At 32.8% G+C, this 14,601-nt stretch overlaps 1 protein-coding gene and 1 long non-coding RNA gene across 8 annotated transcripts in view; one reads left to right on the forward strand and one right to left on the reverse strand.

Annotated features, from left to right (window-relative positions):
- The window catches only part of LOC110794126 (uncharacterized), a 31,013-nt gene extending 28,532 nt beyond the window's left edge, over positions 1 to 2,481 (reverse strand). Inside the window, exons 1-2 of one of the 2 annotated variants that reach the window (XM_021999077.2) lie at positions 1,981 to 2,481; positions 1,681 to 1,813 (exon numbers count right to left, since the gene is read on the reverse strand). In XM_021999077.2, coding sequence (XP_021854769.1) covers positions 1,681 to 1,813; positions 1,981 to 2,375 — 528 coding nt within the window. In that variant the 5' untranslated portion in view covers positions 2,376 to 2,481. The remainder of the gene's footprint in view (positions 1 to 1,680; positions 1,814 to 1,980) is intronic. The other variant, XM_021999078.2, reaches the window with a different exon arrangement.
- Positions 642 to 10,146, forward strand: LOC110794127 (uncharacterized). 6 transcript variants are annotated; one of them, XR_002534932.2, is made up of 3 exons: positions 642 to 871; positions 4,800 to 4,860; positions 6,014 to 10,146. It is a non-coding gene; the product is annotated as an uncharacterized lncRNA (long non-coding RNA). The 6 variants fall into 6 exon arrangements; XR_002534929.2 differs by having other exon boundaries at positions 6,433 to 10,146; XR_008928145.1 differs by lacking the exon at positions 642 to 871 and adding an exon at positions 3,881 to 4,267.
- Positions 10,147 to 14,601: the final 4,455 nt, after the last annotated feature.

Below are 14,601 nucleotides of genomic sequence, written 5' to 3' on the forward strand. Positions count from 1 at the left end.
TAAGAATATCCACCCCCCCCCCCCCCCCCCCAAAAACATAGGAATTCTCCTTCACCAAATGTGCTATCTACAAAACCTAGCACTCGTATTTCTTGGAATTAAACATAATTGGAGACTAAATTTTCAACTTTTCACCAATCAAGACCTTAAAGGTTTTTCACCGATTGGGACCTTGATCTTGTTTTCTTATTGATTTAACCCACTTTAACTATGTTTTTTCTTTACTCGAGTGTCGAGTCAAATAGTTAAATGGTTGACCAGCTATACTAAAAAAGATATATTTTATTTATTTTCTTTCACTCAATTTCTACCACCACTATCTCCCACTTCAATTACATTTTTTTGTTGACTCTAGTTAAATGGTTGACCATTAATACTATAAATAAATAAATAAAAGATAATTATATTTATTCACTTTAACTTTCACTCTCCTTTAGCTCCCCCTTGTTCTCCACTTCTCCTCAACCATTGTTCCTTCCCCTACCCCCATTATCGTTTTTCTATCTCTCTCCTCTTCTTTGCCACGAAAATTTTCAGGTCTGCAACAATAAACCTGTTTCCTTTTTTTGGTATTTTCTTCTATGAGTTGGTTTAGGTGTTGATGAATTCAGAGAAGAATATGGTTGAGTTGATATGGGCGGTAGCCAGTTAGCCACAAAGGGGGAGATCAAAATGGTAAAGAAGACCAACCAACCTGAAGAGGAGAGTAATTTAGAAAAGAATAATTGAATAATAAACATTAAAATAGAATCAGGGATGACGACTGACGAAGATGATGAAGACAACACTAATTGTTAGCTTTGTTCCCTATGGGTTTGTTATTAATTGGGTTTGCATAGTGCATATTTGCATCCTCAATCTTCTCTCCAAGGTTCACTCTCCTCATTCTCTTGTTCTTTTTACTTTCTGATGATGAAACAGTTTTGAGATTTCAGATTGAAAAAAAATTAACAGCATGAACTTGCTATTTGAGATTGAGTGGAATGATTTATATTTTTTTGTGTGATCCATATCCATTATTGATTTAGCAGTTTATTGCTGTAGCTAGAGGTTTGAGCAAGTAGTGTACAAAATTGAAGCAATGTGCGAATTTTTGTTAGCTTCAGATGAATTGTATCGCAGGAGGCGATGAAAATGACTTCACAAATGCCATTTTTGTTTTTCTGTGGTTATTGTAAAATAATACATTTCGAAGGATCAAGTTTTTTAAAGTCAAAGTTGGTTAACCTTGACTTAGGTTGTAGGAAAGTCAAAATTAAAGGTGTGCCATCATTAGTAAAGTAGTTACAACATTTTATAAAATATACCACTTGATTCTCCCACTAAAAAATGTTCGAAACTACTTTACGGGGTTCAACTGGTATTAGAGAAAATGAGCAATAGAAAAATCTTTCACAAAATAAACACTCCAATGTCAACTACAGTTGAAAAAAAATAAAGCTTCTGCGTAATTAACATCTCCTTGGAAGATAATCAAGTAATTGAAAACACATTCCACTTCCCTTCTGTCATATTGAGCATTGATCGTTCAACTTCTTCGTAGCTCTAGGCATTGAAAAATCTATTTTCGTTTGGTTACAAAAACATAACTAATTCTACACAATCATTAACTTCACGAATTCACCACTAAAATCACAATGCACAAAATTCTAACCAACAAGATAAAAAGAATCAAAGTACCTGTAAATTAGAAAATTTGGCAGCCAAATCAGAACCATCAGACATCAACTGAATTCGCGCCCAGGCTTCCCATTCCTTTTCCTCCTTAATCACCTTCCACGGCAATGGAACTGAAGGTAGTTCAACCACTGGACTGCAACAATTAACTTATTTTCAATCAACTAATTAACTAAATTCCAATCACATCAATCAACTAATTATCAATTCCCATTGATTAACTAAACTTAAATCACATCATAAACTAATTTTCAATTTCACAAAATGTAAATTCAAATTGAAAAACATTAAAAAAAAACTAACCCAGTAAAATTACACTGCACGAAAGCAAGAATAGCAGCAATAGCAATTGAAACAACTAGAAAAAACTTGAAAGAAGCATGGCCTTCAGCAGAATCATCCACTAAAAAGGATTCAACAGCCTTCTCCAACCCGGCATAGAACTGGCTCGGGTCGAGTGACTCGAACGAGTTGGAAAATTGAAATACGGTTCGCACTCCCGCGGAGGAGAGAGAATCCACATAGCGTCCAGATTCAATAAGGGAGACGATATTGTCAATAAGAAGGTGAAAGGGCGGATGAGACGGTGTATCGTGCGGCTGAAGGAAGCGGCGGGTATTAGATGGTGGTTGTGGAAGGGTGCAGCGCAAGAGACGGAGCTCATACTCGAGGAGGTGTTGCACTTCAATTTCCGCCATTGAAGAGAGAAAATTTGCTGCCAAAACGGCTGTGAAGTTTAAAAGGGGAAGAGTGAGTTTGCCGGGTTTTGGTTTTTTATGTTTTTTTTTTTTTAAGGAGGAAGGTCTGAAGTATCTGGACTGAATGAGCTGTTGGGTCCATAATGTCAAACCATTAGGGGTTTGACTAAACTGTTTTAGGACGTGTGAAAATCGTTTTCCAAAGTAGCGTCGAAAATAAAAAGACATTTTTAATCTAGTGCTGGTCTAAAACAAATTCTTTTTCCTAGTATTTATGTAGGCTCGGTAACTAGAAACTAATATTTTCTACTTTAACATTAATCTAAACCTCCCAAAAAAATAAATTAAAAGTAAAAATGTAAAAATTAAATCTTGCTTTCTTACTTCTTTTTCTCACGTCATTTAGTGCAAACAAATCCTATATAATAATAAGAATTCATATTTTTTGTGAGGCTTCTAAATGCTCAATGGAACAATTCTATAAACTCCCCCTAAAACCATTCAAAACACCCTTAATTTCCCCCGAAATAACAATCACAAAATTGAAATTTCAAAAAAGAAACACCCACTCCGTAACTTGCCCCAAAACCTACTTTACAATTAATTTTAGAAAAACTTACTTCATTACCCTAATCCAACGGGATCCTAAAAAGTAAAACTACTTCATCCAAATTATAAAGAACTTCCTTCTACTAATCTACGTCAAGTTTGCAGCGTACTCCCTTCCTTTTTTGCACCCCATTGTTGAGTGAGCGTACATGTTACTAAGTGTACTTCGTATATTTTCGGAAAGTTGCTTTGCTTCAAAAAAAATTAATCTCATTCTTTCTCTTTCTGCCATAGATGGCCGGAGATTGATCTTTGGATTTGACTTAAGTAAAGGGTAACAGAAAGGAGAAAATGTTAGTGTATTTTGCTCCATATTTAAGGTACGAAATTTAGTAATTCACCTTTCAAAACGATGATTATTAACTAATATTATATGTTACCAAATAATTTAAAATTTTCCATGCTTTGCGCTCTAACCATCTGGAAGAACAACAAGTCTCTTTAATTGTGTAATACCTCGCATTTTTGAAGTAATTATAAATATATTTTATTATATTTATTAAGCATTTTGGGATTTTGTAAATTAAATCGCATTTAAATAAGTTATTTAAATGTATTTAATTAATTAAAAGTATTTATTATTTTAATGAATTATAAAGCAAATTTAGTTTTCAAGTTGTGTATTTATTTGGGTTTTGAAATTAAAACGATTTGAAGAATTCAAGAAGCATATTAAAACTCAACTTTAAGCCCAATCCAAAAGCCCAACTCAAAGTGTAGGAAATTCCAAGGAAACTAATTACTTAAACTCAAGGACACCTCACCCAAAATTAAGGAAACCCAACTTTGGTTAAATGAAACTTCTAGGAAATTTCCTTAACCCCAATCCTCAAGGTTTCTCAAGGTATTTATAGAGTGAGGATGCTCACTCTATAAATACCTTGAGAAACCCCTCATTTTTCCACACAATTTTGAGAACTATTTCTCTCTCTTCTATTTTCTTTCTTCCCTTCCAAGTTTTCTTCCTTTCTTTTTCTCTCTCTTTCTTTTTCTCTCTTTCTCTCGTGTGCATGCATGCCCAGCCGATCGAACTCGCCATCTCTTCGTCGTTGTGTGCCTCGAGGCACTGTCGTGGGTGCTGCTGCCTTTCCCCGCGCACAACCCCTCTCCCTCTCTCTTGCTAGCCGTGCACAACCCTGCACTACGCGCGCGCCCAGCCACCGCAAGCAAGCACGGAGCTTGTTGCCCTTGCTCGTTCTCGTGCACTTCCATCACTCGTGTGCTTTCCCTTTTGTGCCAGATTACCTCAAATTAGTATTGGTACCGTGCTATAGGCTGGTATGGTATATTTCTCTTCTTCCTAACCTTCTCTAGTTTAAAGCTTGAATCTTTATTATGTTTCGATGATGGATTGTGATTATTATTGTACTTGGGATTGGTTATGAACACCAAAGTTAAGGGTTTTGATGATTAGAATATTGAGGATTATTTTTTATTGAAGAGTAGTAATTTTCAGATTTGTTTATGAGATAAGGTTTCAATTTTTTTTGGATTTTAATGATTTTAATGATGATTTAAAGTTAGGGTTTTGCCCTAAACCTTATGGCTAATTGATTAGCATAATTAGATGAAAATTTAATTATGGTAATCAATTATAATTTTCAGATTCGTTTTGAGACATAAAGTGTCAATTTTTAATGGTTTTAAGCATGAAATTAGTCAAATTTCATACTAAGGTTTTAAGGGATTAATTGGAACTATTATTTTATCGATTAAAGATTAATTTCTAATTAATTCAAGCGTTTTAAAACTTAATAAAGTTGCTGGAAATTTAATGAACATGGATAATAATTAAGTCTCATTATTTTATGATAGGAGGAGATCTGTAAAGTAGTAGCTTGAATCGCAAAGTGGCCCCCGTTCTTAGAACTTCAAGGTACGTACAAGTCTAGGGTGACCACCTTATTTCCATGAAGATTTATGTGATGATTTTATATTGTTATTCATGTATTTGGACTATGTATGGATTCATGTTTGATGGTGTGAACAAACATGTTAAGATATGGTTTGTGTTAATTTGTTGAATTGAAGTAAACAAGCATGTTATGATTGTTTATGTTTGTTGAATTGAAGTAAACAAGCATGTTATGATTGGTTATGTTTGTTAAATTTAAATAACAAGCATGTTGTCCAATTATGATTATGCATGTATGATTTATTCACATGCAAGGAATGGTTTATGTTATTGTACGTAATGTCTAGCATGTTTTGAGTCAAGTTATCGTGCCTAGTTTCACTATTGTTATTTACCGCATATGAAGGGTAAGCTCTTGTTAGCCTTCGCATATGTAGGGTAGACTTTCGAGTCAATTGAATTAAGTATTCTTTCATGCCTAGTGCACAACCCGCATGTTAATGTGCATGTCATGGATACTCATCAAGTGTTGAGAAGGAACAATGGGAGTAAATTCACTTGCGTCTTGAATGATTGATCACAAGTCCTAATGAATTAATAAGGGAGTCTTGTTCGGTTGACCGTTTATTAAATGCCTTTCTTAACTGTGTCTTGGGTCGACTTTGTGAATAAAATATTAATAAACATAAAGTGCAACCAGAACAAGCTTCAAAACTCTTGGAACGTATATACCTCGAGTATGAACATGGGGGGAGTCTTGCCGGAAAAATTGTACTCCTATGAATGATACCAGGTCAGGCATTGTTTCATTCTTTTTTATGCGCTGGAATTCCGTCGGTATGGTCCGACAATTGGTTATTACTTTGGTGTGTGGTATTGCTCCCAACACCTGTCCTTTGGACATCCTCTTTAGTCCCGTTTGAAGTTTATTCTAATTAATCTACAAGTCAAGAGTAGAGTCGAGAGTCAAGTCTTGTCATCATGATCAATTGTTTATTGATTGGCTTTTTCATGTGATTTATTTATTGTTGGAATGAAGCATGTTAGTATAGGATTCCATTCTAGCTTGTTTGTACTCAGGTTTCGCTGATTACGTGCTTTGTGTTTGTTCACGGCCTATGCCTTAATGACCCTATGATGATCCTTCGATTGCATTCGCATTGTTGGGGAGTAGAAATTTGATAACAGGTTGGTAGAGATGACTTGCAAGAGAAGTTATCTTGCATGGGGCTGGTTGAGCGAGTTTCTTTTTCTCTTGCACCATTTCAAACTCTATTTATTTTCATTTGCCTAAACTATAATGTTTTAATTAGTTAATGGATTTGGTTTTACGGTATTTGATTTGGGACGTGATGCTTCCAACTTGTATGGAGACCGTTAACAGTCTTTTATTGTTTTCAAAGTTTATTTATTCCGCTGCGTAACTTTGGTAATTAAATAGCCTTAACCGTTATCACGGTGGCGGTAATACTTTAGTAATTCCTTATTTAGAGTTAGAAAAAGGGTTCATTCTAGTAAGGAATTATTAGGGTGTTACAAATTTCTCTGTTTTTCCTATACTTATTGTCCGTATTTCATGTCATGTGTCAACAGATACATTCGGTATGTCGTTTACGTTGATTGTCGTCAGTCCTCAGCCACCCAATCTTCTCATTGTCAAAGTCACGGGTACTTTTAATAAAGTTTGTCTTAGGCTTGATTATGATGTTAGCAACTTTGAGTTTTTAATTCTGGAACTTGATTTGGTGTTGTATCGAGGGTATTCTTTTATTTATTTTGACTATTGATGGCACCAAGGTTTTGAATAATTTTGTCGCTTGAATTCGGTTAATGTGGAAGACATTTGAGAAAATGAAGTATACAATTTTGTGAGAGTTAAGGTACATCATAACATCTTCATATCCTTTGATATAATTAGTATTGGACTTTATGTTGTTATTCATGATAAATGCAGTAAGTATAATAACAAAGGTAAGCGATAACTTCCTTTTAATCAAAAATTATGTATGAGTAGTAAGGTATGAAGTAAATTGTAGTTGAACTTTTCTACTTCATATTGCACAAATTTTCTATTCTTTAGAGTACTATTTAGAAAACATAATGACAAATACATGGAAATGATTATATATACTTCGTATATTACTTGAATAATCATTAAGGAAAAGAGTGATTCTGTAACACCCCGTATTTTTAAACCTCTTTTATTATTCTGTAATTACGATTATTAACGTGATTACGTCCTAAATTTTTCCGATTATTTTAATTTATCTTATTATGTTCACGTTTTTATTGTGACATGATACATAATATTTAATCCCATTTGTTGATATCCCATAATCTGATTTTTCTAGCTAAAGTATGGAATTTACGTTTTTATCCTTGGTCAATTAGATTACCAAAATTCATTTCTCTTCTCCTTTCTTCCATACATGTAAATGGTGGAAATTGCCACCAATATTTTGACTCCTCTTAATTTCTTCCTAAAATCTGTCCAAATTCACAACAAATTTAATTCTCTCTTCTCCTTCCTTGCGTGGCTAGCAATTTGATTGCCAGATGTTGAATAATTTCTCCTATTTCCATGACTCACCATGTTAAGAAATTCCTATAAATAGCCATTGAAATTCCATTGTTCTTCAAGCTAAAAACCAATTAATGTTTCTTATTGTATTTTTAAGCTTAATTCGTTTCCCCTCTATTTATTTCCTTGAATTTTCACCATTAATGGATACCCATTTTCTCTCTCCTCCATTTGACCACCGCGGTGCCTCCACTGCTGCCACCACCTGTGCCGGCGAATCCTTCCTTCGCCGTGTCCATCCACCACTGCCCAGAACCCCAATACAGTCGCCGGAGTCCACCCGACTCTGCTGCACCGTGCGCCGCCGGGGTAATGGAGTTGTTGGCTCTATTTCCTCTTTTGATGGTGTGTGCTACTGCTTCTATTCTTTATCTTGACAAAAACATCCAAAAATAAAAGGAGTTTGTTAGTGGGCCATGGGTTATTTCTTAAATAAGCTTAATGTATGGGATTAGTCAAATTATATCAAGGAAAGTAATTTTAGGCCAATGTAAGTTTGTCACTTTTTAAATGGACATTTATTTAAAGGTTCTTTTAAGCAAAATTATTAACTTTGTTGTTTTATGATCTTGAAGTTCCTTGGGAATTAGATGGCGAAGTCAATTATTGTGATTTTGGGAGTAGAGTTTCGTACTAAATTTAGCATACGAAATTTCAAATGAGGTAATTATTATGTCTAGCATTTTAGCCTACATGCATGTATATGTTATGTAATTTTTATGTCCAGCGTTTATATTTATGCCCGTATATAAAAATATTTTAAGGTGTAATTTTTATGTCCAACACTTATTTATATGCCCGTATGATGTTTTAAGGTGTATGTAATATCCCAATATTTTATTATTTCATAAAAATATTTTTTTTAAGTTAAAATAAAAGTATATTTATTTATTAAGAAAGTTTCCTAATTTGTCAAGTCTTTCTTATAATTTACGACAAATTTAAAACCCATTTAAATTATTTTAGGACTCTTATTTTGAGCGTATAAATAGTCTTACTCTAAACCCTAATATTAATTTCCTAGAAAAAAAAACTATAGTGCAGCCTTTAGGTTTTTTTTTTCTTGTTCTTCCGTAAGCTGTGTGAGATAATTGTTTACCAATCAACCTTTTTAATTAATCCTCTTATTTTGATCCTCATTGTCATCAATTCCAGGCCCATTGTTGGGTTTCGTAGCATTGCAGTTTTGGTCAAAGAGTTGGAATTTTACTCCATTATTGATGTCCGAGTACTTTGTTCCGTAAAGTAATCACACACGCTTAATTAGTTCCTCGAGTTGTTTGGGTAATTATTGTAATCTTACTCGTTATTTTGGAGCCGTATGTTTAAATGCGTACTATTGTTTATTAATCATGTTTGGTTCGAAGTTGTGAAATAATTACCCGTATCATGTTTTTGATTTGCATATATGCATTGATTTGTCCTTTATATGAAGGTGATTATGGTGATGATATTTTGACAAGTTTGATTTGTTGATTTGGTTATTAATTAGATGTCTTTTTGTTTCAGTTTGTTTGCTAGTAATTAACTTACTTTGTTTTATATTGAAATAGCATACCAGTTATGCTAATGTAGCTTCGAGGTTAATCTGCATAGCTTGTGGTATTAGAGTTTGAGTATGTTAGTTTTGGGGATTGATCAAGTATCGTTCTTTGTATTTAGTCTTGTTCGCTTGCCGCCAAAAAAAAAAAGGATTAGAGATTATGTTATTATTTTGGGATATTGTGCCATTATTGAGAAGTATATTATTGGCCCTAAGTGAGTTTGGATCGTATTATGAGATCACAAGGTCAAAGTTGATAATGATGATTATATTATTGGTTTGAGGCTCGACGTTATAGACCTTAGTCCTTGGCATGTTGGTAAGAAGATGATAACCATTAGTAGAGGAGCAAGATGCAATCTTTATTTTCTTAGTATCCCCGACAGTGGGATTTGGTCCAATAGTGGCCTTGACTCAGACAGTCTTTTTAGTAGCTATTGAGAGTTTCAAGTTTTTATACTTGTTGGTTTATTATTCGAATTACCCATGTCCAAGGCTAGGTATAGAACAAAGAGAAAATATGACACCTATTGGTTTGAGTACGTTTAGTAGAGGAAAAGATCATATTAATATATTTGAGGATCATATGAAGAGTAAATTTATAGTTCCCATAGAGTATGGAGTTAGTTTTATCTTTGGGATCATACTTGAAATGTAGTTTCATACTACATTGTTTACATGAGCCTTTATTATTCTATATTAGTATGTTTCTGTTTGTCACAGGTGATTACTCAGCTTTTTGCTTACGTGTGTGTTTATTTGCTATGTGTGTTTGTGGCCATGTCTTTTTCTTATGGTGGCCCTACGAAGATCCTTTTGGAATTTGTCCTCTATGGTGAGCAGTTAAGATTGACAAGAGCAGATTGATCGTGAAATATCGCAGTTCAAGTTGAAGGAGTTCAAGTGTTATCGTCAGGTCTTTTATGACAGTTTAATACTTTTCAACTGTATATAGATCACCTAGTAATTGAGTTGTAATAGTTTAAGTTGTGTAAGCCTTAGCACTTGACAATGTGGTCAAGTGTGGCGGTGATACCTCCGATTTAGGTGTAAGCTTCCGCTATTGTTTCTATAAAGTCTTTTATATTTTTAATTATTTAAAGTTAGTAAATTGGGGGTGTCACAGTGTAACTATTATGTCCAACATTTAAGCTATATACGCACGTATGTGTTTTATATGTGATTATGTGACTATTATGTGACTATTATGTGATTTATGTGCTAAATGATATGATGTATGATTTAAAGTATTACGAGTATGGTTATGATAGATATGTGAATGTACTTCATCATTTTATAATATGTTATGATGTAAAAGACGTTGTTCGGAAATAATGATGATATTTATAAAGTTATTTTAAAGAAATACGATGTTGCTTTTGTCGGCTTGGAAAAGTGAACCGAACTAGTAAATGGGCGAGTTACAGGTGGAGGCCATGTTAAGTTAAAGTTATATGGAACCAGTTTCCCCCCTGAAAGATGTAAGAAAAATCCTGCCAAAGCCTGTACATGCCAATGAGCTGTAAAGGAAATGATTCCTTGCCGACACATGTTTTCAAGATAACGAGATTTAGTTATTTCCGAATAATAAATGCTAATGATTGATATGTGCCAAATGGATTTCAGAATAAAACCATTTTGACGGGCTGGAGTAACATTACTGAGTTTTCCACTCATTTTTGGAATTTTTCTGTGTTTCTCTTGTTTTCTATTTGTATGATCATGTACATGTTTGGTTAAGGAGCTAGAGTTGCTCAAGAGGAAAGTACTGGAGTCAATATTTTATTATCGAGATGAGAAGTTTCTGTTATTGAGGTTATTATAAGAATATTGCTTTATGTTTATTTTGGGAATATTTTATTGTTTAAAGGAATGTTATTTGAGGATTATTTTTTTTGTGGGCCCATACCCACAGGTCCCAGGATTATTTTATGCCTAAGTCCGCTGCTAATGATAAATTAAGTACGATTTATTACCTATAAATAAGGAGCCGAAAAGTCGGGGCGTTACAGATTCATTGTTGGTTGTTGGGTGTTAGAGCAATTGACTATGACATAATTGTGTTGACACTTTTAACATGTTTCTGGCGGGGTTGGTAAAAGAAATATTTTGATCATTGTTTTTCACCCCTATAAAATAGAAATCTCCTATTTTTTTTTGGGGAAGAAGAAGTATTATGGTTGGTGGTTTGAATGGTTTCAAGTTGGCTAATGCAAGATGGATTTAAGAAATCAAATATTCAAATGTTTCCAGCACCATGTTCTTCCAATTTTTTTTTTTTTTTTTGGAAAATTCATTTTTCTAATTTAAAGTGTATGAATATTATGTAATCTTTTTCATGATTTTACACTTTAGCAAGTCTTATGGAGTATGTTTCGATCCCTTAGAATACATGTCGAAATATTGTTTACATTTATACCATTACTTTTGTTAGTTGCTCACGCATAATTTTAATGTTTACAGTTATTTAAAGCTTTAAGAATGATGAGAAATGATAGCTTGTGGCGTTGAGAAAAGGCAAACTTAATTGCTCAATGAAGGAAGAATAATGAGGGACCGGGGAAGAACAAGAAATTAATGTATTTATATATTTTATTAATTTACTTAGACTTTGTTATGTTTGATTTATTTTGACTTATTTTTTCAGAATAAATAAGTTTAGATAACTTCAGTTAAGTTCAGAAAAACTAAGTTTTATCCATACATTTTCACACACAAATAAGTTTATTTCAGACAAAACAAGTTTTTTATAAAGATAAAATAAGTTCATTTATGTTCACAAAATATAAGTTCAAACAAAATAAGTCGGATAGAACAGAGCCTTAGAAGCTAACTTGCTTTTATTTTTTTTATTTTTTTTACGTTTAACTTAATTTTCTCTTTCATGTTTGGTTATGTAATACGAAATTTAGCTTTGCATCTACTTTTAAGTAGTTGTAGTTGTAGTAACACCCTGGTGATGTTTTGGGAAGCGTAATATGTTAGATTGATGCAACTAAAACAGGTTGAAGAAGATCTGACATAATTTCCTAAATAATATTTTAGGTTGTCCATATTTAGGGGAAGTATTGCTGAAATTTTTAATAATTAGTTAAGCGAATAATTCGTATTAGTATATTTGAAATAGGCTTAAGCATCAGGGTGTTGCACACTCATCCTGAATCTTCCCAGAATTTATGATTTAGGGAGTGTGATCAGAAATTGAACAATTGATATAATGTGATTTCTATCAATCATCATGTTGCATTCCCAAAAGCTCTATGAATTCTACTAAGATTTCTAACATCTCCAAGACCTTTGTTATTCTTACAATGCCAATTTTGCTCCCACTATAGGGACCATGTAAACACTTGTTCCTCTGTTCTTCCTTAAGAGAAGACCTCTTAAGCGATCTCAACCAGTCGCATGGGTGACCCATTCCTCTATAGACCAAAATACCTCCTTACTTGACAACTTTCGTGCTAAGGAAACTCTTGGGTGAGATTTCAATTCCTAGTTGGCCACTGCTTGTGGTTTATCTTATATAGTAGAAATGCTATTGTTTTTAGAAACGAATCAAGCTCATTCTAAAATCTTGCGGGTTAGTAACCATTTAAAGACATGGTCTAATATAGATCAAGGATTCATGCCACCTAGTAAAAGTAATCCAACTCAATGAAAAATATTTGGGTTGGACTATATCTCCATCAGGTTTATTCAACTTAAATTTTGATAGTGCTAAAAGAGGTACGTGATGACGAAGGATCGCTAGTGATGGCAAGAGCCAAAGCTCCACTCCATATTTGCCGAAGCATTAACACTCATAGAAGGAATCAAATGTGTGATCGCAATGAGGTCCAAAATCTCACATCAAGCCGAGGGAGATAAATCGATGGTGATTATTTCCATGAATTGTGTTTGGCAGGTCACGTGGGAGATTATTGTGCTTGTTAAGAATGCTAAAGACAAATTATCAAATTTGGCTTCCATCGTGATAACTCACTGTTACCAGAAATTAATTAACATATTTCTTGTTTGAAAAAGGAGCTCTTGCACTAATTTGTCGTTATGCTTTTCGTCTTTTAACCCTTCTTTATCCCTGAACAACTAAAAGGATGAATTCTCCAAAGGGCTAATATGTTTTTTTACCCTTTACGAAAAAAGCCATTTATGTTACTTATTTTCTATAAATACCCAATCGAGCTTTGACAATTTGCAAGTATCCATGTCTGTATATTTGAAACACTGTACCGAATTTAATTTCACAAATTCTTATTTACAAGTGGTGTATAATAAATATTATACACTGACGTATGAGTTAACTAAAAATGCTTAAGTTACCTTTATATATGCAAAAGTTATCTACTTTTTGTGATAGAATTTTCATTTTAAATAATTATTTCTTCAAAATCACTAATAATGTATAAAATTAATTAACCCCTAACTGTTGTACCAAGGTAGCCAGCTCTGGCTGTTTCCCCCCTCCCCAAAACGACGCGCTTGTATTGTTTGTTCTTTCTTGTTGTACTGTTTGTTCTTTCATGTTTTTTTTTTAAAATTCATCATAAAATTGGTCATAATTGTTGTATTGTTTGTTCTTTCTTCTTGAATTTTATGTTCTTTTTTATATTGTTTGTTCTTTTTTGTCAAATTGTTTGTTCTTTCTTGTTTATTTGTTTGTTTATAAAAATCATCTGGTTAATGTTCATAATGAAATTATTCATACTTTTTGTATTCTTTGTTCTTTATTGTTCTATTACTGAACATCTTTTAAACCCTTGTTCTTTCTTTTTAACCTATTTGTTTTCTTTGCATGCGCATCATTTTCAAATTAGTAAATGTTCATTTTTAAATTAGTTGTGATCATCATATCAAATTACTTACTCCCTTCGTTCTTGAGTATTAGTCCCTTTTGGAATATTGTCACTATTTGCAATTGAATAAAATCTTCTAATTTCTTTCCAATACATATTTCAAGATATATTCATGTGGGATCGTGTTTTGTTCGTCTCAATATGTTGTTTAACAATATCAAATTTTTATATTTTTTAACGTACATATTTGAAGATACTTACATTTAAATATTGAGTTGAAACAAATTAAAAAGTCAAAAGGGGACTAATATTTAAGAACTGAGAGAGCACTATTTTCATTTTCAGCCTACAACAATGAGGAAATTGAAACCGTAAAGGTCAAATGTTGCGTTCAAATCACACTTCATACACATATTCAAAAGTATAAGAACTCGAAACTAGATCAAAATCAAGATTCAAGATTGAAGATATATATAAAAATAAGTGGATGATTTCTACCAAAATCTTGTAATAGCAATGCCTAAAATGCTCAATTTTTTGGTAAAATATGTTATTTGACATGTTTTAATTACTCAATATATGTAAATGTATGTTCAAGATAATAACATAGTAATGCAATAACTAAGTTCATTTTAAAATTAGTAAATACTCATTTCACAATCGGTAAATAAATGTTCATTTCTAAATTGGTTGAATAAATGAGGATTGTCAAATAATTAGATAAATATTCATATTTGAATGAGTAAATAAATGTTCATTTCCAAATAAATAAATAAATGTTCATTTCCAAAATAGTAAATGTTCAATTCCAAAATAGTAAATGTTCATTTTCGAAATAGTAAATG

Source organism: Spinacia oleracea, chromosome 2 (assembly GCF_020520425.1).
Source record: "Spinacia oleracea cultivar Varoflay chromosome 2, BTI_SOV_V1, whole genome shotgun sequence".
Classification (NCBI taxonomy): domain Eukaryota; kingdom Viridiplantae; phylum Streptophyta; class Magnoliopsida; order Caryophyllales; family Amaranthaceae; genus Spinacia; species Spinacia oleracea.